The sequence below is a fragment of the Emydura macquarii genome, unplaced genomic scaffold (genome assembly GCF_026122565.2).
Source record: "Emydura macquarii macquarii isolate MOO-44397 ecotype Brisbane River unplaced genomic scaffold, CSIRO-AGI_Emac_v2 contig_2924, whole genome shotgun sequence".
Taxonomy (NCBI): domain Eukaryota; kingdom Metazoa; phylum Chordata; order Testudines; family Chelidae; genus Emydura; species Emydura macquarii.
The window spans coordinates 5,171,686-5,197,219 of NW_027133061.1; the positions used below are offsets into that span (position 1 = coordinate 5,171,686).

The 25,534-nt window shown below is 56.2% G+C and overlaps 2 protein-coding genes across 3 annotated transcripts; one reads left to right on the forward strand and one right to left on the reverse strand.

Annotated features, from left to right (window-relative positions):
• Nucleotides 1-960: 960 nt before the first annotated feature.
• Nucleotides 961-12,508, reverse strand: LOC137167501 (immunoglobulin superfamily member 11-like). Its single transcript, XM_067569714.1, has 7 exons — nucleotides 12,427-12,508; nucleotides 9,040-9,200; nucleotides 4,726-4,930; nucleotides 3,414-3,569; nucleotides 2,845-2,967; nucleotides 1,738-1,894; nucleotides 961-1,309 (listed from the first exon to the last, which is right to left on the reverse strand). The coding sequence occupies exons 1-7, from the start codon at nucleotides 12,506-12,508 to the stop codon at nucleotides 961-963; spliced, it is 1,233 nt and encodes a 410-aa protein (XP_067425815.1).
• Nucleotides 12,509-14,316: 1,808 nt separating this feature from the next.
• On the forward strand, nucleotides 14,317-24,400 carry TSTD1 (thiosulfate sulfurtransferase like domain containing 1). Of its 2 annotated transcripts, none has more exons than XM_067569620.1 (5): nucleotides 14,317-14,507; nucleotides 15,354-15,714; nucleotides 20,818-20,940; nucleotides 21,972-22,134; nucleotides 22,752-24,400. In XM_067569620.1, the coding sequence occupies exons 2-5, from the start codon at nucleotides 15,618-15,620 to the stop codon at nucleotides 22,804-22,806; spliced, it is 438 nt and encodes a 145-aa protein (XP_067425721.1). In that variant the 5' UTR covers nucleotides 14,317-14,507; nucleotides 15,354-15,617; the 3' UTR covers nucleotides 22,807-24,400. The 2 variants fall into 2 exon arrangements, with proteins under 2 accessions (XP_067425721.1, XP_067425722.1); XM_067569621.1 differs by lacking the exon at nucleotides 14,317-14,507 and adding an exon at nucleotides 20,132-20,217 and having other exon boundaries at nucleotides 15,686-15,714.
• Nucleotides 24,401-25,534: the final 1,134 nt, after the last annotated feature.

Consider the following 25,534-nt stretch of genomic DNA (forward strand, 5'->3'; position numbering starts at 1 on the left):
AGGGCTGCATCCGGGGCAGGGATCAGGCTAAGATGTTCAGAAATGATGTGATGGGAGGGGCCCAGTTTGCGGTCCTCAAAGGGGCAGGGTTTCCAGGCAGCGCTGACACCCCCTGGGGGAATCTGTCCCCTTTAAAGGGCCTAGTCCAGCCCCGGATCATCTGAGCATCTCTGGCTTTTTCCCATGCACAGCATTGAGCGTGGGGCAGGGGAAACTTTGGATCCAAACAGCTCCAGCCGCCCTGGCTCCAGCCCGTTCCCTCCCCTACCTCCCATGCCAGCGCTGACCGGCCTCGATGTGTTTGTGACTGTTCACAGGGCCCCGCGGCTGTAGGGGGTGCTGCTCGGCAGAGGCCTGTGCCTGGGGGGGTTGAGCCATGGCCCAGAGAAGGATGCCATGGTGCGGGCCAGGTGAGGGAGCCCTTGCTGGCGAGGTCGCTGCTTCCATCTGCTCACCGTTGGGCAAAGGAAGTGCTCGGTCCCGGGCCTGTCCCTGTGTCACAGCTGGCACTGGGCTGGCCAGATCGGGGGGCGGGGGCAGCATGGGGGAAGCTAGCCCTGCCTCTGCCCAGTCTGTATGTGACCTGGGCGCCAGGCAGAGGCCTCCGGGGCTGGCACCTGAATGGCCCCTGGGGCTGCGTGGCTGGCCGGCTGCCTCCCCAGAAGAGGGGCTGTGCCCAGGGGACAGGGCCTGGGGGCTGAGTGCAGAGCAGATCCCATGGGACACAGGGCTGGTGGGGGATGATGGGAGCTTACAGCTCGCCCAGCCTGTCGGTGGGGGGCTGCCCCAGAGCTCCCCTGGAAGACCCACGGGAGACAGGCAGGTGGGAACAGCTTGGCCCAAACTGCTGCATGTGCCAGAGGAGCAGGGTCTGCCCAGGGACACCCGGCTGCGGGCATCAGCCTCACGTTTCGGTGCCCGTCGGATCCCGGGGGGAGGCACGTGCCGCTCCTGCTGCCCCTAGACCAGGAATCCGGGGTGCTTGGTGGGCAGCGCCACGGCCAGCGCTGGCTCTCGGTGGCATGAAGGCTGCCAGGCTGGCTCCTCCTCCGACTCGCTGCCTGGCAGGGCCCCCTCCTCGCAGAGGCTGCTGCTCTTCCTCCTGCCCCGCGGCGCTGCCCAGGCCGGTTGGCTCGGCTCCCCGGGCGGCGCCGCCTGGCTCCCATCGCCTGGCCCGCGCTGGCGGTTGGCGGAGGTGGGGGTGGAGCCGGCGAAGACCCAGAGGGGCTTTGCAGCCCGGTTGGCCAAGGGGATGTCGCCGGAGAGGGTCTTGGCTACGATCAGACGCCCTGGTGAGATGCTGTCGACTCTGGGGAGACATAGGGCACGGCAGCATCACCCACTGCCCTGGGCCTGCCTGCACCACGGCGCCAGCAGGGTCCCATTGACGGAATGGGAAAGCGAGGGCCTGGGGGGCGCAGTGGAGGGCATGGTGCTGCAGGGGGTGTGGTGGGGGGTTTGGGGCTGCAGCGGGTGGGGTGGGGCACGGTGGGGACATGGTGCTGCAGGGGGGGGGGAGGCCCTACACAGGGCAATGCAGCCACCTCTGGGGTAGTGCACAGCGAGGATCCGATAGATGGTGCTGCAGGGGGCAGCTGTCTGATCCCTTGTCTCTCGAAGCGCATCCAAATCTCCCACGCCCTTTACCAAGGGGGGGCTGCAGGCCAGTGTGCTCTGCCTTTGCTCTGCTTTCCTTCCTTTCACCCCTCCTCGCCTCTCCCCTCCCTTTGAGCTCACCTGATTTCATTGTATGAATCCTCCTCTTCCTCTTCCGGCCACTTCCTCACGCTCTGGTGGTGCAGCCAGAGCACCAGGGCTAAGAGAGCCAGCAGCACCAGCCCCATGGTCATGGTGACGGTCACGCCCACCACGATGCTCAGCGTGCCCTGCGGGGCTGAAACACACCAGCAGGAGGTCACCGGCAGCTCGGCGTCCCATCGCTGCCCAGGCGGTCGCATCTCGTGGTCTCAGCGGGTGCAGAGGACCTGCACCAGACGCTGGCCCCAGTGCTGGATTTGTCGGCAGAGCTGGCTGGGAATCGGATTTTTCATTTCATGGGAAATCCCGCACGTTTGGGGGGAAAAAATTCCCGAGCGGAACGAAAACGAACAATTTCAGCCTTTCCCAGGAAATGAAATCCCAGAACCAAAAGCGCCGTCGGGTCGATCGAAATGTTTCCTACCGATTTCATTGTGTAAAAATGTTTCCTGCCCCTCCCTCCCCCCGATACTATCAAAGGAAAGAAATTCCGAAACAGAAAGCGGTTTAGAAACGAAAAGTTGAGACGTTCCCGTCCAAAACGGTCCAAGCTGGAGCCCCTCGGACGTCGCCACGTTTGCAGCGTTGTTTCATTTTCCAAAAGGAAATTGAATCGAAATTGTCGTGTTTCGCTGTCGACAAATCAGCCCATTCTGTCAGAGAACCCGTCCCTTGGATCGCTACTGGCCAGGCCTAGTCATTAGCCGGAGGGATTTAGAGGCGCAGAGATGCTGGCTTTGGGCGGGGGCATCTCCCCTTTCTTCCCCAAATGCAAGCTGTTCTGACCTGGTCCAGGTTTAGTCCAGGGGTGCAGCGAGCCAGGTCTCGGCCCAGTGGGAGAAGGGCCCTACGCCAGGGACGGCGTGGGGGTTCTTTGGGGCAGCTCTCTCCCCTGGGACACACTCTTCCTCCAGCCGTGGCCAGGGCATTTGGGCTGGCTTCCCAGCTGGGATCGCTTTGGTGTCTATGTAGCCAATCAGAGGGCTCGTTTGGGTCCAGCTCTGCCATTGGGCCCCAGCACAGCTGAGCGTCCAATCAACGGCCAGCGTTTGGCGAGCGGGATCCACTCTCCCCGGCCTGACTCACCCAGGCGGACGTGCAGCTGCAGGGTGCAGAAGCGGGAGCCCAGCGGGTTGGAGGCCGTGCAGCGGTACAGGCCTGAGGTGTCGGCCGTCACGTTCGGCAGGGTCAGCCGGGCCCGGCGCGCCTCTGCCCCGCCGGCGGGAGAGCGAGGGGATAAACAACAAGCCAGAGAGTGGGTTACACGGGGCTCTCCCAGGGCAGGGGAGCCGGAACTTGAACCCAGCTCCCTGGGGGGCCGAGCACAGGAGCCTCTGCCACATGGGCTAAAGGGGACGGCGGCCCAGGGGGTGGTGGGACGAGACCCGTCGCCTCTCCATGAGTCCAGCCACTTGACACCCCCCTCAGCGGCTTCTTCTGCCTGCAGGGTGCCCGCCCCTTGGTCTCTGGCCGTGCAGGTCCCGGGGCAGGTGCTACACGGTCTGTGCCCGGCGTCTGCAACGTGGCACGGGAGCCGTCGCACGGGTGCAGCTGGGGGCTCACGCGCTCAGGGGCGGGATCCCTGCTAATGAGACCCGGGGCCCCTCTCGGCGCTTCCCCGTTGCCCCCCCCCGTCCCTCCCCCGCTCCCAGTACCTGTGTAGCTCATCACCAGGGGCTGGTTGTTGGGGGGGATCTTCTCCCAGCGCAAGGTGGGGGTGGGCACGCCTTCCCGCACGGCACAGACCAGGTGCACGTCCCCCCCTTCCTCCCCGCTCCCCACGCTGGAGCATTCAGGGCCGGAGGGGGGCACTGCGGGGACACAGACCCACGCTGGGTTAGGGAGGGGCTGCCATGGAGGGGACAGTCTCCCCTTGCCAGCACCCACAGCGGCTACTGAGAGCCCAGGCATTGGGGGTTCGTTAGTCCATGTCAGAGAGTTGGGGGATGGGTTGGCCCAGCCGGAGACAAAGAGCTACACACTAAGTTGTGTGCACACACACACCCATTGCACAGTACACACCTTCAATGCACACACACTCCCTAACACACACACACACAGAGGCATTCACACACCCCTGCATATATATACACAGGACACAGCGCAATGTGTGCAAACAAACACTGCGCGCACGCAACACACACACACACACACACACACACACACACAGAGCATTCAGCCTGAGGCACACGCATGGCCACGCGCTCACACACAGACAGGGGCGTGCGCAGGAATTTAAATGTCACCCCTTATGTGCCCCACCCCCACCCCAGGAGGTTCTCGCTCTGCCGGGGCCGGAGGAGTTCTGTGCCCCTGAACCATTATTGAGGGGGGCCGGGCCCCTGCTTCCCCCGCTTTGTGCACGCCCCTGCACAGAGATGTCACCCCCACGCGCGCACTTCGCACAATATCTCATGCTAACACAGACAGTGACACAGCGGCACACAGCAACAAAGTGGGCGCACAACACACACCCACACAGCTTCTCTGAAGTGTGTGCGCACACACACACTGAGGCACAAACACAGGCACAGGCAGGAAGCATGCACACACTCAGACAGGTGCACACACTCAATCCCAGTCACGCTGGGACACGGACACCCCAAGACTCCCCCCACACTCAGACACACACACACACACACACACACCCCAAGACCCACACACACACCCCAAGACACAGATGCCTTCCCAGACCTGCCTACCCTCAGACATACAAATGCACAAATGTACCAAGAGCTGCACACATTCTGGCAGACACACTGACATTGACATCCCCCCCAAGACCTGCACACACACACACACACCAAGAGCTGCACACAGACAGACACACCCCAAGACCAGGACACACACACACACACTGTAACAAGCAGCACCCAACAGACAGTGTCAAGACAGGGACTCTGAGGGCCAGGGGGAGGGGCAGCAGAGGGGAGGCGGGGCTTCCTCCGCATGGGGGGCGGGACCTACCGAGCACAGTGAGCTGGATGACCCCAATGTTGGGGGTGTCCCTGTCAGGGGGGTTCATGACGCTGCACTGGTACGTCCCGCTGTCTGAGCTGCGCGTCTCATTGAGGAAGATGGTGGCGCTCCGGGTGGGTGGGAAGGCGAAGCCCACGCGGCCCGTGTACTGGGACAGACTCTCCACCACCTCTCCTTGCTCGTAGGCCAGGACCTGGGGTGGAGAAGGCAGGAGGGAAGAACCCAGCCATGAACCAGAGACGCCCCCCCCCCTTTGCTCCCTCATTGAGCACAGGGCATTTCCATTGCACTTGCAGAGGTGGTGTGGGCCAGTGGGCAAAGCCGCAGGCTGAGAGCGAGGAGCACTGACGTCAAATCCCACTGCTGCCACCAACTCGCATGGCTTTGGAAGAGTCAGGCTCTCCCTGCAGCTCCGATTCCTCCTGTGTCTCGCTGCACGGAAAATTCCTTTCCTCCTGCATCTCTGTTGCACGGAGAGCTTTTTCACAGCGAATTTCGACAGCATTTTTGGTCTGCAGGTTTCAAAAAGGAAACTTGTTTTGTTTCATCGATGCCTGTCATGGACAACGCATATCTGAAATGTCCAGGGTTTCGGTTTTGGGGGCTGTCATGCTGGCTGGATTGGGAGGGGGCATTTAGTATATTGTTTGACATCAGTATGTCAAAATCATAGTGATTCATGTGAGATATGTCATGTCAGGTCCTGTTAGAAAGGCTGTAATGTGCTAAGTCAGATGAGGCTGTTTATGTTCCGGTGTTATGTGTGTGATGGAACTTACGGATATGTGTGAGATATCAGTATTTCAAATGGTGCTGTCTGGGTAACGCCCCAGACAGGATGGCTGCAGAACAATAGCCTGCTTAATGTCCCATTAAGACATTCCCAGGTGCAAGGGGCCCAGGTGGAGAAGCCAGGGATACACCTGATGAGTCACCAGGACTTGCTCATGTGACTCTGGACTCCATGTTGGTTCCTGTGAAATTTCACAAGCAGCATGGCAGGGGCCAGAGGAGATATAAGGCAAAAGCCTTGGGATCCATTTTGTCTACGATCCAATTCAGCTTCAGCCACCAACCTTCCTCTGGATCAATTCATCTGCAACTGAAGCTGTGAAACAAAGGGCTGAGACCTGCCCAGGTACTGGATGTGCACCAGAGGAACTATACAAGCCTGCAAACTCCACAGTTCTTCCAGAAACCTGATATATATGGACTTTCCAATCATTTGTATGTATCCGATTGCTTTAATCCTTTAATATTTCTCTGATTGTTTGCTCCTTTCTTTTTATAAAAAACCATTAGTTTTAGTTACTAAAGGATTGGCTGGCGGCGTGGGATTTTGGGTAAAATCCAAACTTATATTGATCTGGTGCTGTGGCTGACCCGTCAGGAGGAACCTTTTTAATAAAGAGCATAGAGTTTAAATAACTGGTCTCTTTACTGGACCTAGTGGCCGACTGGGAGCCAGAGATTGAAATGCAGTAAAGGGGACTGTGCATATTTGTGTACTGGCTTCTTGATAACCGGTGTGGGGAATCAGAAGCGCTGTTTGTGGCTGGTTGGGAAGCCTGACTTCAGTGTCACCCACCAGTGCTGGGAGAATCTGCTCTCCTTTTGCAGCCTGCCCTGACCTTGGCATTTTCAGGTGGCTAACCTAACTTGTTTTCCTTCTTCCACGTTGCCACAGAAAAAGGGGAAGAACATGGAGGAAGGAAAAACACCATCATTTTTTGTTTTTGTAAAAAAAAAAAAAATTGAAACATTTCCACACACAAAAAAAATGACTGAAGCTGTTTGGGTTTTGATTTGCCCCTTTTTCCTTTTGCCTCTAGAAAAAGGAGGGAAGAGGCAAAACAAAAGCTGAGACATTTTCGTTTTGTTTCTTAAAAAAAAAAAAATCCCGCTAACATTTGGAAGAAAAATAAAATGTTTTCACGGAATTTTCCATTGTCTAAAAAGGCGTTCAGTGAAAGATTCTTTGTGTGAACAGTTTTAACCAGCTGGAAATTAAGAGGGATGTCCCTGTAGCCCAGGAAAGGTCCCTCGGGTTAATTACTTGCCAACTGATGCCTGCGTGTAGCCAAGAAGGGGTTAAATATGCTCTGTGCTGTCTGCCAAGGAGCAAGGTTTCAGTGGGGTCTGACCAGTAAGGAGATCAGCGCTGGAGGGGTTAATATGAGCCCTTGTCCAGTGACGGCATGGGTGCAGCGGTGATGGTGGGTCCCATGGACGGTGCCCTCGCCAGCAGCTCCAGGAGGGGAAGGGACAGTGAGATCCTGGGGGATGGGGGTGGCCAGAGTAGATCCCTCTGGGGTTGTAATTGGAGAAACCCCCTCACAAGGGAAGCCCCATCCTGGGGAGGATGGACAAAGCCGCTCAGCTAATCACAGGGCAAGGGTCAATCCTGTGTCTTGGAAGGGCCGGGCCGGAGGGGGCATCTCTCCCTAACCTAACCAGGGCAGTGCAGGGAGCAGGACCCGCACTGGCCAGGGGAACAGAGTTCCCTGTGGCTGCATCGATCTAACAGCTCAGGCCAGTCTCTTGCACCCCTTGCAGGCGCTGGTGGGGAGATGTGTCCGTGCCAATGGGTGTGCGCAGGCCAGAGACTCAGTCTGCTACCCCGAAGAGCTCTGAATTCTAGCCATCAGAGGAGCAGCAGTTGCGAACCCCTGGGGCTCAGGGTTCAGCGGATGTGGAAGGGGTGGCAAGGCAGCTGTGCTGAGAGTCGCTGACATCTGGCAGTCAAATGGGACAGTGGCCTCAGTCAGCGCATCGTGGCTAGTTCTCTGAAAACAGCCACTCAGTGTGCAGCAGCAGCAGTCAGAAGCGCTAACAGAATGTTAGGCCCCATAAGGAAAGGGCTAGATAAAGAGACAGAAAATATCATAATGCTGCTATATAAATCCGTAGTACGCCCACACCCTGAATACTGCGTGCAGTTCTAGCCGCCCGTCTCAAAAAGGAAATAACAGAGTGGGAAAACGTGCAGAGAAGGGCAACACAAAACGATTAAGGATACAGAACAGCTTCCATATGAGGAGAGATTAAAAAAGACTGGAATTGTTCAGCTTGGAAAAGAGACGACTAACGGGGATATGATAGGGGGGTCTATAAAATCATGGCTGGTGTGGAGAAAGTGACTAGGGAAGTGTTATTTATCCCTTCACATAACACAAGAACCAGGGGTCACCCAATGAAATGAATAGGCAGCAGGTCTGAAACAAACAAAAGGACGTGCTTCTTCACACAATGCACAGACAACCTGTGGAACTCACTGCCAGGGGATGCTGTGAAGGCCAAAAGTATAATCGGGTTCAAAAAAGGATTAGGTAAATTCATGGGGGATAGATCCATCGATGGGCAGGGATGCAACCCCCATGCTTCGGGTGTCCCTAAATCTCTGACTGCCAGATACTGGGACTGGGTGACAGAGGATGGATCACTTGATAATTGCCCTGTTCTGTTCGCTCCCTTTGAAGCACCCGGCTGTGGCCACAGTTGGCAGACAGGATACCGGGTTAGCTGGGCCATGGTCTGACCCAGGGTGGTTGTTTGTATGTTCTTATACCCGGAGGGGCTAGCGCCAAGCCCGGTGTCAGCAGGAGCTGGGCTGTGCCTACTGCAGAGAAACCAGCACGGCCCGTGAGGATGAACAACCAGCACTGCCACCCCCCCCGTGGGACTGGGAGTGGGGGCTGCTTTTAAAGTCACTATTTAGGCTGGTGACCTGAAAGGTGAGGCTGGGCTGTGTTCTGCAGCATGAGAGAGGGGCAGGTGACTCACTGCCCTCTCCATATAATGCTCCTAAGCAGCTATGCAGCAGTACCCCACGGGGGCAGGGCAGAGACTCTTTAGGTAGCTCCACCCTGAAATCTGATCCTTGTTTTATCTGGACCGTGTGCCTGCAGTTGCTGCTATTATTCCTGTGCATCGACTCTTTGCTAAATTAGCCTCACTAGTATCCTGCAGCAAGGAGTTCCACAGGTCAATGGTGCCCAAGTCTTGAGGAATTGCATGGCGAGCTCACAACAGTTCCTCTCTGCTGTGATGCCTGCAAAACTCTGCTATCTGACAGCAGCTGGGGAACCAGGATTTCTGGTTTGACCTTGTGACTTGGTGCCCCCCCCCCCACTGCTTTTCCTCCTCATTGCTGTCCCCATCTGTTTTTTCTGGCCACCATCCTAGGCTGTAAGCTCTCTGGGCAGCATCCTGGGGCCCCGATCCCTGACTGTACTGAAGCTAACTGGCCCCCTGGCCATGGAAGGGCAGAGAAGGGAGGTAAAGGGGCCATGCTCCACCCACCTGCTGGGGACGGTCCGGCTCCGCCAGTGGGGTGACCGTCCAGATGATGTTGAGGCGATTCAGGGAGGCCGTGGTGTGGAAGGCGCAAGGCAGAAGAGCGTTCCCGCCCCTCGCCACCTGGATGCTGGCGGCACCCACCGAAACCTTCACCGCGCCCGCCGCTGGAAGAGGCACAATGGGTGGAGTGAGCCTGGCCTGCCCCGGCAATAAAAGTTGGGAGCCCGGCCAAGATTCAGAGCCAGAGGAGAGAGAACCAGAAAGGCTCCTCCAGCCGGGACGGCCGCCACCAGCCAACGCAGGGATAGAGGCTGGGCCCTCCAGAACTAACAAACTGGGTCCCCACAGCGTGTGCGAGACAGCCACATCCCACGGAAAGGGGAGCCGCGGGTGACGCTGGCACAGCCCAGAGCCGGTCATAGGTGGTTGTTACCACGGGGACTGTCAAACAAAGCGATCCAGGAACAAAGCTCCCGTTTGCCCCCATAGCCGCCCAGCTTCCCAGAGATGCAGCTCTCACCCGGGTGAAGCAGGGGCGCTGCTGACGCTCCCCCGGGCAGAGCTGGGCGTTACCTGAGGCCTTCCCCTGGTTGCTGAGGGGAATTCCCCCCTGGCTGAATGTTTCCCTCGCTCTCGCCCCCACCATGGGAAACCCGGGAGTGGCTGGAGAAACGAGGAGGACGACGGGAAAGTCGGGGCTGAGCAGGGAAAGTGAAATAGCAGCAGACTGGCAGGAGGATTCCCAGCCAGACACCTGTGACCCAGGGCGCCTCAAAGCCACGTGCCTGGGGAAGCCAGCGCATAAGCGATTGCGGGCGGGATTGCTGGACTGAAGAGTTGGAATAGGTTTGGAGCTGCAGCCTCTGTCTGTCTGTCTGTCTGTCACCAGGCAACTGAATATTTGCCAATTCATTTTGCCAACCCGTCGATAGTCATTAGTCCCACTCGGTAATTAACATGGATTTGTCTCCTGTCCAGCGCCAATCCCAGCTCGGCTGGGTTAACCCCTTCGGGACCGGAGGAGCGATTAGGAACCCAGCCAAACATCAGCGCCAGCTTGGTTAACCCTTTCCAGGCTGGCCCCAGTAGTGATGAGACACCCAGCCTCCCCCCAGCCACCGGGGATCTCAGTTGGATGCAGGAGATGGGGGCTGAACAATGGGGCACTGTCTGGCGGTTGTGGGGCTCCAGGGAACTGCACAAACTGGGAAGCATCTGCCTGTCCTATTCCCATGCCAGATAATAGAGGGAGGCCTGGGCGGGGGGGGTGGGGGTGTGACAGCTCCTCAGTGTAATTGGCAGTAATTAGGAAGCGTTGTGTGAGGGGCCATGGGACGGGAAGAGCCAACGGCAGCCGCGGTGATGGTGCCATGTCTGAGGGGCCCTGGCCTGGTCACCTAGATGCTCACCAGTTCAGACGGCCCCTTGAGCAGAGGGCAGTAAGTTCAGGGGATCGGGGGCCAGTGCTGGATGCACCAAAGCGGCCTGGCTGAGAGATGGGAAAGCGACTCGCCCACGGTCAGCGGCAGAGCCAGGACTAGAACCCAGGCATCCTGAGTGCCACGGCTATGCTTTAACTGCTAGACCGCACTCCCCTCCCCACCAGCCTCTCTAAAGGCCTCTCCAATGAGTTTCCAAGTGGCAGGACTCCCGCCCCTCCCCAGGCCGTTCCAGCCCCCGGTGCCCCTTGGCGTGTTGCTGGGAGATGGGTTTGTGGCTGGCCACATGCCTGTGGGGGTGTCATCAACACCCTCTCTCCCTCCCCACGCCAATGACCTGGAACAAAGAAGCCTCTCAGCCTAGAAAAAGCCACTGCAGCGGGGCAGCTCTAAGGTGCCAGGCGGGCAGGGTGGGTGGACTGTTGTTTAGCCTGGTAACACAATGCACTTATGGCAGATTTACCCCCTTGAGCCCTTCAAGTGGCAGCTGATATGTGGGAAACGGAGGCACAGGTTGATTACGTGAATTGCCCAGGGTCACACGAGGGGATAAGAAAGTGCTGGGAATACCAGCCTTTTGTAGTCTGCTGTGCTCTGCTCTTAGACGCCTCTCCCCGAGCTGGGACTGGAACCCTGGAGTCCTGCCTCCCAGTCCCTACCCTCTGCTGCTGTAACCACTAGGTATGCTGTCCCCTCTGAGAAGTATTAGAGGGCACGGGATGTATGTCGCAGTGCAAATAGCTGAGTATCACACTGCCCAGACTATGAGGATGAGGCAGGTCAACTGAGGACAATCGAGATCTTTGCTCCCCCAGAGAGAGATTCCCTGCCCCAGGCTCAGAGAATCAGACATGGTGGGTTTGTCTACACTGCAAAGAAAAACCCGCGGTGCCGAGTCTCAGAGCCCGGCTCAAATGACTTGGGTTCACAGGGCGAAAAACAGCAGCTAGCCAATCCCACTTGGGCTGGAGCGTTCTGGGGAGTGGGGAGGGCTTAGGAGCCCAGGCTCCAGCCCGGAGTGGTTTTTAGCCACACAGCCCGAGCCCAGAGAGCCTGAGTCAATTGATCCTGGCTCTGAGATGCAGCGCTGGAGGTTTTCTTGGCAGTGTGGACGTACTCTGCAGGGCTTTTATCTATCTATGGACCTTATCTGGCCCCCATCACCGTAATATCTGAGCACCCCGCCCTGTGGCATGTATTTGTCTTCCCTCACCCCAGTGGAGCAGGGCTACTATCCCCATTGTTCACAGGGGAAACTGAGGCACAAGAAGTTAAGCAACTTCTCCCAGCTCATACAAGGAGCCCGACAAAGCGGGGATGAGCACCCAGGTCTCCCAGGCACTAGGCTGGTGCCCAAACCACTGGGCACAACCAACCCCTAACTGCGTCCTGACCTGCTGGCACTTTACCACCACCTGGCACTGGCAGCCATGTCGTGTTGGGCAGCAGCCCCCAGAGGTATCACCTCTCTGCCCCTCCCTGTGCCGCCTCCGGCTCACCTGCGACCCCTTTGCTCCCGCCCCCTTGGAAGCGTTAACCCCGATCTCTGAGCAAGGCGCCACACGAATCTCTGGCTGTGGGCACAGGGGGTGGTGGTGAACGCTTCGGGACTGGCACCTGGCTTAAGGACTTCCTTTCCATCTCTCTCCCCGATGCCCAGCCCACGAGGCCAACCCCTCCCCCACACACACACCGGGCAAAGCCTCTTCTGCCCAGCCCCCGGGCTGCCCTGCTCACCCCGCTGATTGCACCTGCAGGACCATTGACCCGAGCAGCAATCAGGCCCAGAAGGGGCTGGAGGCAAATTCATGGGGTCACCATCCTGGCTGAGGGAGGGGAAAGAATTGTCCCTTCTCCCATCGGGATCCCCCTTCGTTCTTTTCCATGCTCACCCCTTTTTCTATCTCAGGGTGACTCCCCTCGTGCCCCCAGCCCTGCCCCCCAGGGGTACCTGACAGGTAGCAGTGGAGAAGCCACAGGCCGGCGGGGGCGACGGGGTGGCCGTGGGGTCTCGCCTTCTCCCTCGGGGCCATGGCTGCGATGCTGCGCTCAGCGAGTCCATCCCATGCGTGGGGTCTCGTCTAGTTCTCTCCCTCGGGGCCATGGCTGCGATGCTGCGCTCAGCGAGTCCATCCCATGCTGCGCTTGGCTCCAGCCCAGCTCCCCGCTGGCCGCCTCTCTCCGTCCCTTCCCTTCTCAACTCGTGTCTAGTCCCCTCCCCTCTCCCAAATCCAGGGCACCTGAGGCTGCTCTGGTGGAAACAAGACTCGGCACAGCTGACAGCATTTGAACCCCCCCCTTCTCAGCTGCAAGCTGCTTGAGCTTTTTGCTGGCAGCAGTAGTAGGCTGTTATCCTGCATGTAGAAGAGCCAGTAGAGGGGGACATGACGCACGCTTCATGCATGTCCATTCCCCCCCATTTTAAGGGTGACAGCCCCTTGTTTTCACTGAACAGATCCTCTGCTGGGAAGGACAACCGGGTAACAGTTGCCTCTGGAGCCAAGCAGGGCTCTGTACCCGATTTGATCTGTTTTAAGGTTAAAGACCATCCAGCGTCCTGCCTCCGGAAGAGGTGCCAATCCCGCAGGAGCCAGGAGGGCTGCTGCGCCAATCCCTGCCCGGAGCCCCCATCGGTCTGAGAGACACACAGGGTTTGTCCCGGTATAACTCTTCCACTGAGGGGGCTGATTTTATTAGCAAAATAGTTTGACCGGGGCAAACCCAGTGTGGCTGCAGCTAGACTGGTATAAAGGTTTACGCCCTTTCCCAGCAGGGCTAGCAATCCCGGCCCTAGCACTCTTCTATCAATACAACCCAGCCTATACCAGGGGGGGTTGTAACTCTTCTGCCACAGTTAACGTGGTACGATGTTCGTGTGTAGACAAGGCTGACGTGTGATTTGGCCCCAACATTTATGGAGTGTCTGGATCCACATTTAGCTAAAGCAGAAGTAAAACGTCTGGTCTACGCCTAACTTCGGGGCCTGAGTCTCATTCACGCTGCTCTGGTGCACATGGGGGTTACACAGGGACTGTGATGAGAGATGGATTTGAAAAGCTCAGCCTTTAGCAATTCCTTTTGGAGATCGATAGATGGCTAGACCCCTGCGTACGCAGAACCCCGTGAAACGTCCAGTCCTCTAGTCTACCCTTACCAAGTTTCTGGTTGCCCATTTAAAGAGCCTGCCCCTCCCGTGCGTGCCTGGCTTTGATGCTGTGGCTGGTGTGTTCGTTTTTTAACCTGGCTTTCGGTTTCTCTGAGAGACGTTTGGGCTCTGCAGGGGCTCTCCGGCACTGGCCATGCACTGACGCCAGGGCTCCCGCGTTCTAGTCCCAGCTCTGCCACACTGCCTGGCTGGGTGACCGTCAGCAAGTTGCTTCCCCCTGCTCTGTGCCTCAGTTTCCCCATCTGTGAAATGGGGTTATGGATACTTACCATCTTTGTAAAGATCCACCAGTAAGAGCCAGGGATGATCATTGGTATAACTGCAGCACTTTGGGGCCCCCTGTCCCTGCCCCCAAGGACCTCATAATCTAAACAGATGCAGGGTGAGATGGTAAACTGAGGCACAGGGTGGGGAAGGGTCTTATGCGAGTCACCCAGCAAAGCTGGGACTAGAAGCCAGGAGTCCTGAGGTTCTGGCCACCAGCCCAGGCTCCCTCCCCGGCAGCACAGAGTTAAAACGATGCAGGAAGCAATTAGCAAGAGCTGGCTCCAATCCCAGGACAAGCTCTTCTGTGCATTGCCCCCCACCCCCGGCCCGGCCCGGCCCAGGTCAGCCCCCCCGGGTAAATATCAGGGCTCTGCTGCTTAAACTTGGGCATTTGGGCAAATCCTTGGCTGAGCGCCGGAGGGTTGGCCGAGCAGTCTGCGGGCAGCGAGTGCAGAGCCAGGGACTGACCGGCCCGATCCCCCCCGCGCGCAGAGCCCAGCTGCCCAGGCTGAGACCGGCACGAATCAGCTCATCTCATCCGCTTTCTTCTCCTGCCGGCTCGTGCGGGGCCGGGCCTCTTGGGGCTCTCAGGGACAGGGGTAAAATTCCAAACACCTTCTGCAAACGTAGACGGCGATGGCGACCCTGGATGAATGATCCAGCGCCAGGCACGGGGTGGGGGAGTGACACGGCTTCCCCCTCCCCTCCCGGGCTGGAGTGGTGGCTGGGCTGGGTGTCCTGAGAGCTCACCCCGACTCCTCCCGGGTCCCTCACTTTACACCCCTGGTAACCCTGCCAAGGGACGCCGAGGGGTGGGTCTAAACTGGGATTTTCTAAAGTGCCCAATTGTTCCCTATTTATTAATTACTCCAGCAGGGCCGAGGGACTAGCCCAGATCCCGACTGAGATCCTGGCCCCAGCTGTGCCAAGCACCATGTTACCAGAGGGCAGCGGACAATCCTTACCCCGAAGAGTTCACAGCCTAAATAACTAATCCCCCGTAGTAGGCAGCAGGGTGCCCCGATTCAATGGGGTTTCAGTGCCTAACTCCCTTGGGCTCTGCTGAAGTTCCCAGCCAGGATTTCCAGCTGGAGTCAGGCCCAGAGTCCCTGTTTCCTGGCGCGGCGCAGGGCCATTTCCACCAGCGGGAACGGGGCCTGCAGCCCGTGACACTGACTTCACCCTCCTGTGAACGAGGATGCCCCGGACGGGGCCATGGTGCCCCATTCCTGCCTCTGCCAAGTCAAGTGGAAGCGGGGGTGGAGTAAGCCGGCCTGGGTGCACGGCTGCAGCCTTTGACGAGGGCAGAGTTTTGCCCTGGCGTTGCACGGCTGCGGGAGAGACCCCAGGGTGCGGGGCAGCGTGTGTTTGTCTGTGTGTAACTTGGGGGGAAGGATCGGCCCCTGTCCTCTCATGATTAGCCCCAGGACTCTTTCCTCTTCCAGACTCCCAGCACCTGAGACCATCCCAGAGGGGCCCAGCCTGGCTGCCAGCCAAGCCAACTGCAAAATCACCACCGGCTCCCGCTGGGAGCAGGATCGGGCCCCTGATCCGGATTTTGAGGGAGGGGAGGGCGGCTGGAATCGTGGCGCCGCCGGGCCAAGCCACCCACGCTTCCCGGGCGGCCGAGGAGTTTGTGGACGGTGCCTGGTGTTGGGACCGCCCTCCTGCCAGGTGCTGGGCGGGGCAAAGGGAGCCGGGCGGCCGCGATGCTTCTTCACCTGCAGAAACTCCTCGGACGGGCGGGCAGCGGGCTGGGGCTGGCACGTGTGAGCAGCACCCCGGCGCTGGGCAGTATGGACAGAGGTAACGGGCCGCGCCGCGCCGCGCCGGCAGCCAGGGGCTGAGCGAGGGACCCCCCCCCGACCCCCCAGAGGGACCTGGAGCCAATGCCGCCGGCTGGGCACGATCCTGGCTGGGCTGGGACCGGAACCGGGATCGACCGTAACGACCTTGCAAACTCCTGCCCAGCCGCTCTCCCAGCCTCGGTTCCTTGGCTAATTGCACGGGGCCAGCCAAAGGTTTTGTGGTTAGTTTCCCTGGGGCCCAGCCGCCGGGCAGGAGAGTTTGTAAATTTCCGTCCATTTCATCTCCCTGGTCTCAGGGCCCTTTTTTTTACTCCCTACAGCTTCGGGGCTAGATTCATTACCTAGGCACCTAACTGCCACTGTAGGTGCCTAAATCCCAGAGTCAGGCCCTGCTGGGGTTCACAAAACCCCCAGCTCAGTGGGCCCTGAACTTCAGAGGTGCCTAAATTGACTCAGCAAGTAAAACTTTTGCAGGAAGTGTTCTTTAAATTAAGCATGAGCCTGAATTTCTGTCTCTGGGCATCTGCACAGCAGACACTGCACCCAGGGGCAGTTCCTCTGCCTAACTCACCAGCAGGGCCTGATCCGGTAAGTGTGTTCAGACCTCGCCTACTGGATCGGCCCCTCTAGGTGAGTTTACTCAGAAGGGCTGGGAGAGATGCTCTCCCTCATAACTTTTAACCCAGTGGTTAGGGTCCCCACCTGGGATGTGGGAGGACACCCCCCCCCCCCCCCACTTGAGGAGGATTTGAACTGGGATCTGCTGCTTCTCAGGTGGGTGCCTGAATCCCGGGGCTATTCTGATGTGAGGCTGTCTCAGAATCTAGCCCTCTGTTTGTATTTTCTGCTTTGCTCTCCCAAATATACTCCCTCCTCGCCACTCTTATAGAAATAAACATTGTAAAAACCTTTCTGTTAAAATGAAGCTTTGTAAAATATTTAATTAAGTTTGGAGTGTAAAGCTCCTGCCATGGCGTGAGAGATGCTGTGACTCATCTGCATGCATGCAGCAGGCACCCGCCACCTGGCCAACCCCACAGGCGGGAGGAGGTGATCACAGAGTGCCTGACCTGACCTGAACCCCAGGGGATCAGGTGGTTTTCAGAACTGACCCTGGTAATCGGGTCCCATCAAGTTCAGGTCCAGTTGCAAGGCTCTGCTGGCAAGTGCATTTGAGTGGCTGACGTGGACTCATTAACTTGGGACCCAAACACACACACACGAGTGTGTCGTACGCTTCAGCCGGTAAGTAATGACCATGGAGAATCAGAGGCACTGAGAGGTCGCATGTGTCACCCTAGGCTATGAATTGCTGTTTTCGTCTGTAACTAGTAATTAGCTCTGGCTTATTTGGCTTTTTAAATAAAACAATAATATTCTTGGGTGCTTTCCAGGGATGAGGAGAAGTGTGTTGCCAGGGGTAGTGGTGGGGGGAAGGGATGCAAGTGTAGATGGTCACCACCTCGTGTAATCCTGTGCAAAGCTGGGCTGCATGGCCCAGATGTAAAATGCCTGTGAAGGCTGCACCTCTATCTGTCCAGACTACGGGAAAAGGTGCTTTTATAAATGGGGCTGGCTGCCTTGGGGTAACGAAGTCCATTTGAAACACCACCTACCACCAGTGTTTGGTGCTGTTTTGCCCCCAAAGTCTCTCTGATCCTGAGGTGCAATCCAAACCAGTCAGGGGTTGTGTCGCCATCTGCCCTGCAACCTGGAGTTGCCTCACAACACTTTGCTGCTATAGCTCCCAGCCTGGGCTGTTCACAACCAGCCCACGGGTCACGCACCCTGTGTGTGTAGTTGCAGCCCTGGTCCAGCAGCTTGCCAGCAACACACCTGTCCGACTCTGGCTTCCACCGGCCTTGCTTTAGTACATGCTGGGGGCCCCCAATACACTGCCAGGCCTGAATCTTCCCAAACACCGGTCTCCTGCACTGTGCAGCCCCCTTCTGGACAGTTCAGATATTAACGGTTTGTTGCTCCCCTGGACAGTCAATATTCCACAGTTTACTTTCACTGGACTTGTTTAAACACAGCACTGGTTTGGTTTAGATTTGAAAATAAAACAAGCTTGTTCACGTAAGAAGATGGGATTGCAAGTGAATTCAAGTCCAGGGAGATAAAGTCAGAGATGGTTACAAGCAAATAAAAGTGAAAATGCACATCTAAGTCTAAAACTCCATCTTCCATTGGTGTAGGCAGGGGGGGTGGAGTCGTGGAGGTCCCAGGATATTCGAGAGACAAGGTGGATGAGGGAATAGCTTTTATTGGACTAGTTTTCAAGCTTACATAGAGCTCTTCTTCGGGTCCAATACAAGTTATTTCCTCACCCACCTGATCTCTTTCAAGCTTACCACCTTAATTTTGGTTCAAGGCTTTAAGGTGTCCTTTTGCACCCCCAATCTTCCAGCCAGATGGCGACTGAACCTGATCTTGGTCAGGATCTAGCCCACAGGCCCAAATGTGTTGGTGCCTTTGTCTTAGTGGAAAGAGAGCGAGAACTTGAGGTTTTCTGCCCCTTTCTTTTATAGTCCAGTCAACCCTGGAAGTAGATTCTTCTGAAGATTGCCCTTGAAAGCAAGGTTCATTCAAACAGTAAAGGCGGGGACCTGGAGTCTGGGGGCACCTCACCTTTGTCTGCTGAGATTTAAATTTGCTTTGTCTCTGGCCACTCCCCTCCCTCATCTTGAGGACCCTGTTTATTACTTATATGTGAGTTGAGGTATGGACATATTCCTCTGAGGACAGACCTGTTCAACAGCTGTTGCCTAGGCAGGGCTGGCTGATTTTGAACATATGAAATCCTCCCCCAAGGATGCTATTAGCATAAGGTTGATGTTGCCACATACATTGCACCATGCTATTCACCAGCAAGTGATCCCTTTTCAAATGGTGCCTCGCACGGCAGAATTTGTATAAAGATTATTACAACAGATCCCCATAGGGCCCTGTCCACATTAGGATTTAAAAGTGTGATGTCAGGTCAAGTGACCTGGGTCAACCAACTAACTCCGTCTAACTAGTCAGGCCGGAGCAACTGACCTCACCTGTAGCATGTGCTGAACTGACTGGATTAAAGCACAGGCTGTAACTTGACATGTTCGAACTGAGCTGAAGGCTTTAGATGGTCTCTGCATTGGTGTTTTCAATTGGGTTCGACTCAATAGGAAAACCAGGGCCTTTTTCCTCTCTGCACAGTGTCCATCCTGGTAACTCCGGGTTTGTGTTGTTTTTACCAATAGTCAGAGTGGCACAATCCCTGTTGTGGATGCAGTTATTGGCGTGAGGGTGCCTCGTATTGCGATCGCTTATTCCCCTTCCTGTGCTGACCTACTTAAATGGGGACAACTCGTGTGTGTAGACAGAGCCCCTAGACAAGACCTAAATTACAGCACAACCTGCTGATGGGATTGGGGAGGTGTTAAGATGTAGCCACTCTGGGTGCTAAATCAGGTTTGAAATGGGCTGAGCTACCTCCATGGTGTGTATTTTGTTTTTTAAAATCTTTTCCACCTAGTCTAGACACAGCCCCAGGTGCTGAAGCAACTTTGTTGGGAGATCTCCCCACAGCAACCCTCAGTACTGGCCTGTCTACAGCTGTGGGGAAAATTCCACCCCCCCACACACTTGGTATGCAGGCCCATCCCTAGCACCTCTCTCTGTGTTGTTGGATGGAGCCCGTGGCCGTCAGTGGGGTTGCTCCCAGCTTTACGCTGTGTGAACAAGAGCAGAATTTGGCCCCCGGTGTGTTGCACAGCCTGCCCCCTCCTCCAGCATGTCAGGAGCCAATAAATCCTGTGTCTGGAAAATCAATGGTTAAAGGAACAACCCACCTCTGCCGTTGCCTCCTAGGGGGCTGATTTTTGCCCCACAGGACATGAGTGACTCCTACTAAAGAAAAGGGGCCTGGATTCTTGTTACACGTCAAGGCACCTCCACCCGTAATTCCCCTTGATGGCCCAGCAAGGATGCCCACTCTGAAGCTCCCCTGGTTGTCGCCTCTCGAGTGGAGACACATGTCTCTCGCCTTGCTGGCTGGTTTATCTCCAGGCAATGCAGCTCCCTGCCTTTCTGGTTATTCTCAGCAAAAGATAATCTACCCAAGCAGGCCTGCTGGCTTCCCCTTCAGAGACTAATAACAGGGTAGTTGCCACAGTTATAAATTACAACCCAGTTCTTCCTATGTGAGCCTATTTACTCTTAAGGGAAAACAGAGGAAAACATATGAAGAAACAATCCAAAGAACAGACATGCCTGCTAATAAGCTTATCAGAGATCACCCCCTCCAGCGTGGGCTCTGGCAGGGTCAATCCTGCCCAGCCCCACCCACGGGTTTCCCTGTGGTTTCAAGTTCATCACACCCTTCGCTCCCAAGGAGAACAGCCCACAGCTCTGTGAGTCACTCATTTATTCAGTTTGGTTCTAGGAAGTGACCTTGGACAGGTAATCTGCCTGACAGTGGATCTCTGCTCAAAGTGCAGCTTCTAAAGGATGGATGGAGGTGGGTCATTTGTATTTTCCACCCTCCTCCTCCCCCCAAGTATTTCCTGGGAAATCCACTTCACAGGTATTGTTCCCAAAGGACCTCTGAAGTTTCTAATATCTTCCAGAGATTGTATTAGTCAGATCTGTCCACCTAGAGACGTTCTATACAATCCCAGCGTTTAGTACATAAACACTTGCATTTTGAATACAAGGGACTCCTAAAATACTTAAACTTAATTCAGTTGTGTTTAAACTTAATTCCCGAGGGCTTGCCCAGGAGATTGTCGTATCTGCCAATTCTGATTTACACCAAAGGCCTTTTTATAGGGCAGTGGCCCTAGCAGCGCAAAGGGGTATAAAGTGCAATTACTCACTGAGAGCAGCATAAAGGGTCTTGATGTGGGTGGGAATCGTCTGACACGGGGAGGAGGCTGTGCAATGGGAGGGGCTGCAAGGGCTTATCTGCTGCAGCCTGTGGATGCCCTCCCACCTCGACTCTCCCGGGGTGGTACTGTCCCTGTGATGGGGGAGCAGCGGGGTTTGTCCCTGGTTGCTGGGGGAGGAGCCTTGTGAGGGGAGCGGACGAAGTGACCCCTGGTTTCTGCTTTCCACAAAGGAAACGTCATTTCCCACAAGGACATGAAGGCGCTGGTCGCCAGCGGGAAGGCTCGGATTATTGACGTGCGGTTGCCGGAGGAGGTGGCGATTGGCCGTATCGCCAGCTCGGTCAATATTCCAGGTGAGGATTTGCCGTGGGTGCCAGCAACCAGGGCTTTGTTTGCACCTCGGGAGAGTTCCCCCCCACTGCAGAGGGCAGCACAATGTGACAGACTGGGGCGAGAGCAGTCAGGCCTAGTGGTTAGAGCCGGAATCTGGAGTCAGGAACTGAGCCTGGCTGGAGCCGGACTGGAAACAAGGCAGGCACAAGAGCAATCGCAGCTGTGGAGGAGTCAGTGACCTGCTCCTGAATTTAACTGCAGACCCATAGTCTGCTTGCAGCCATGAGTGGGCTAAGCCAAGCAGGATTCTGTCACAGCTCAGCTGGACTCATTAGCCTGACTCAGGGCTGAGCTGGCCAGCCCCAGGTCAGCTGCAAGGACTCAGACCCATGGAGCACTGGAGGAAGTGGAATTGGTAATTTGGCAGGGTGTGCTCTTTCCTTCCAGCTCCCCAGTGTGCCAAAGGTGCTGTGCTGGGGAAGTGACTTGAGACCAAAGTGGGATCATTAGAGACCCTACATGTGCTCATGGAGATGGGTGTAACCTGGTTGCCCTGGCCAAATTCCAGCTCGGGGAGTTGTCTTCTCCTTCTGTAAACTGCTGTGGTGGTTTCAATGGGATGCAGGATTCTATGTCACTTCCTGTCCTGCATGGATGTGCACTTTTTCCGTGTCCTGGTCATTTGCTGTGTTCCACTGCAGAGGGGGCTGCATTTCAGTAATGGGAGAAGTGATCACTGATGTCCCTTTGTGAAGCACATGGGATCTGTGGTTGTCAAGCATAAACCATAAGAGCATCATCACCTGTGTTCATGGAACAGTGTAGCCACACTCATCAGCAGGGTTTAACTCAGCAACTTCAGCATCAAGATACAGACCTTTGCCAGTTGAGCTAAAGGAGCAACTCTATTAGCAAGGAGCAGCAGTAGGCTTTTATCCTCTAGTGAAACAGCCTGTAGAGGGGATGTGACACCCTTTCCCAGGTGTTACACCAGCACTGCTGATTGTGATCATCTCTTTCTCTCTCTCTTCCTCTTCCCACCCCCACCCAGTGGCGGAAATCGAGGAAGCATTGAAGATGGACCCTGAGTCATTTAAGACGAAGTATGGCGTGGACAAGCCACGGAAGGATGATGAGAACTTGATCTTCCACTGCCAGATGGGCAGGAGAGGGGCTCAGGCCACAGAGATTGCCATGATCCTCGGCTATGCTAAGTGAGTCTGCCCTTCCCCCTAGGCCCTTGTACCATGGGGTGCCAGACCCTCTGGGAGATTGTCAGAGTGCCACGGGCGCTGTGGGTTCAGAGGCAAGGGCTGTAGGTGCTTAAAATGTGCTGGATCCTATGGACACCTGCCCTTTGGCGCATCCCCCCTAAATGCTCATTTGTAGAGTTACTAATGGAGGAATCTCTGGGTCTGGAGGATAAGGAGAGACATCAGATACCCCTTGGCGCCCAAGGCAGAGGCTCTGATCTTGTTTACACTGGTGTATTCTGGAGTAAACCCACTGGAGGGGATGGTGATACTCCAGATTGTCACCAGGGCAAGAGAGACAAAGTCTTGGTTAGCTACTGAGAAAAAGGACAGAGTAATTCTTAGCAAACCCCACAGGGGATGTTCGCATGGCAACCTTGGTTCCTCAGGGTCCCTTCGAATTCATCCCTATGACTCTGTGCAGGGGGCGGGTTATTTCTCAAAGTTCTGGGCACAGATCCCCCTCTGTTGTTCTAGTCCCACGCAGGGATTCTGGCCCGTGGGCAGTCTGGGCTGGGTCTGTCTCTTCCCCTCCCATCGCCCGTTCTGAACCCCTATGCCACTTCCTGTCTCTGCAGGGCCCGGAACTACGCAGGCGGCTACAAGGAATGGTCTGAGAAGGAAGGGAAGTGAAGTGGGAAGGGCTCCCCAGGGGCTGGCGTCTGCCCTTCCCCGCCCAGCAGCTGGCTTTACTCTGAGGACGCTTTCTTCACTTCCTTGCTGCAACATCGTCCTGTTGCTGTGGATGCCCCGGTGCTGGGATGGGATGTTCTGGGGCCTGGTGAGCTCTTGGCTAAAGCACCTGCCTGAGAAGCTGCCACTCGGCTTTGTGCCTCATCCTTCGGCCCAGTGTCTACACCTGCTTCTCATGTAGCTACTTCCCCCGCTCCTGATAGTGCTGGGGGGCGGGAGGGGAAGGGTTCAAGCACGCTAGATTTTATTGGGGGTGGGAAAATATCTACACTCCCCAGTCACTCCTCCCCCACCTCCCATGGGAATCTGGGACCCCTGGGGGATCTTTTCTGCAGCCGTGCCTGTAAAAGAGATCTCTAGCATTTCCCCTGATGTAGTACATGGCTCTGATAAGGGGTGGGGGTATATGTTGGCAGCAAAACCACAGTGGAAATTACTCAGGGTCAGCCAGGTTTGCTATTTTATTAAACACGTTTCAAGTCTTGGTACAGACCAGCATTTCTCAGCCTCTTCACATCAGCAAGCCCTTATTCACATTAAAAAAATTGCACAACCTCTCTTTATATTGCCTATCAGAATAAAAACTCTCATTACCAATGATGCATAGGGCTGGTCCATGTGGAAAATGTGCAGCAGCAAAGCTGCGTCCCTCAGGGATCTGAAAAATCCACACCCCTGAGAGATGTAGCTATACCAACCGAACCCCTAGTGCAGACAGTGCTAGAGTGATGGAAAAATGCTTCTGTTGACCTAGCTACAGCCTCTCGCAGAGGTGACTTATCTACAGCGACGAGAGAACCCCTCCTGTCACTGCAGTGAGTATCTACACTGAAGTGCTGCGGCTGCAGGCTTGCAGTGGTGCCGCTGCTGTGTTTTAAGTGTAGATGTATCCTTAGGGTATAGAATTGATATGGGGGGTGTGGAGACTACTTGACCTTGGTGGGTCTGGCTCTGCAAGGATGGGGGGAGCGAGTCTGTGGTTTAGATTGTAAAAAAATTTTCAATGCCACTGATTGCTTTTCATGGTGTCCCTGGACAGTCATGCCCACCACTTGCAAAACACTCATCTAGAGCATTACAAGTTGTTCTGAATAATCCACGCATGTCGTCGTACATCCTGGCAAACGTCTCACCTCTGCCAGCTGCAAGTGGAACGCAACCAGCATATGGCACCTTGCAGCTGATCCCCGCAACTCGTAGCCATCAGAGAGCAGGCGGGAACAGGCAGCTCTCGAACTCCTGGAAGTTGGTTCATTTGATCTGAGGGCTTGGCTGCAAAAGAAAACTGCACTGGTTTAACTTAGGGCGTTAGCTGAAACTGCTTCAGTTACATCACCGCAGACCTCTCTGTGGACACTTTTATTTCAGGTTAAGATCAACTTATTTTGACTTAGTTTAAACCAGATTTAAGTTACCTGTAAAAAACCACTTAAATGGAACTAGGGCCTGGTCTGCACTGAAAAGTTATATTGGCAAGGGTGTGAAACCCTCCCTCCCCTCTGCAGCAACATAGCCACATTGACAAAAACCCTGGTGTAAAGAGAGCTCTGTCGACATAGCTAACGTCACTGAGGAGGTGATCTTTCTACACAGGCCTGCTCTACACTAGACAGTTAAGTTGATGTAAGCCACCTTAGATCACCCTGTGGCTGTGTATCTATGCTCAAATTTCTCTCCTGCTGACATCAAGGGCCCCATTAAGGCAACACAATCAAACCACCTCCGCTACCAGCCTTGTGCCGTGGTGGGCCTACAGAGGTCAACGCACTGGGAGTGCTGATCCCCACAGTCCTCCCGCAGCTCTTCCTCAATGCCTGACAGTGACTGCTCTGGTCACAATGGTGACCTCTACTGCCCTGTTCCATGGAGATTGGAAGCAACCCCCCCCCCCGTTAAAACACCCCATTTTTTAAATGCCTTTTCCTGATTGCCCAGCTGGGCGAGCACACCTAGCAGCTTCCCCTTGTTGCCTGCAACCGCCCAGCCAAGTGTTCTGGCTGCATGCTCCACACACGCTCAGGGCTAGAGGCACCGCTTGACTCCGGTTGTAGGAAGGCCGCACTCCTGTGTCCAGGGCTGGACTCTGAAGGCAGGAGGGGGTGAGGCTGGTCTCCCCCATGCGCCGGGAGCGCCCCAGGCTGGCGCGGACTAGCTGCGAAGGGCCCCCGCCTGGGGCGCTCCCCGCAGACCAGATTTCGGCGGGGGGGGGAGGGCCCGTTTCCCGATCCGGGAGGCGTTTCTCCCTGTCAGGGCACCGCTGGGGCCCCCAACAGTCAACTCACCGCAGCGGCAGTTCGTCACCCCGCCGGGGACGTGCCCCGCTCCTAGCGGGCAGCACGGTAACCAAGGGACACCAGGCTGAGGCAAGCTGTGGCGCGGTGGCGGCCTCGGTCACCATGGCAACCTGGGAGGCAGGCTCTTTCCCTGGGGAGTGAGCTAAATGTATGGGCGGGCTTAAGGGCAATCGTGGAGGCTGATTGGCTGAAGCAGGGCGGGCCGCCCAGTGACGTTCAGGCCGGCCTCTGATTGGTCGCCTCTCCCGCCACCTAAGCTACTCAGGGCGGAACTGCGAGTGAGAGAGCCAGTCCCCGCGCAAGGACGATGACGTCACGAGTTTACGACACCGTGCCGGAATCCAATCAGCACGTGGAGGGCGGGGCCTAACGTA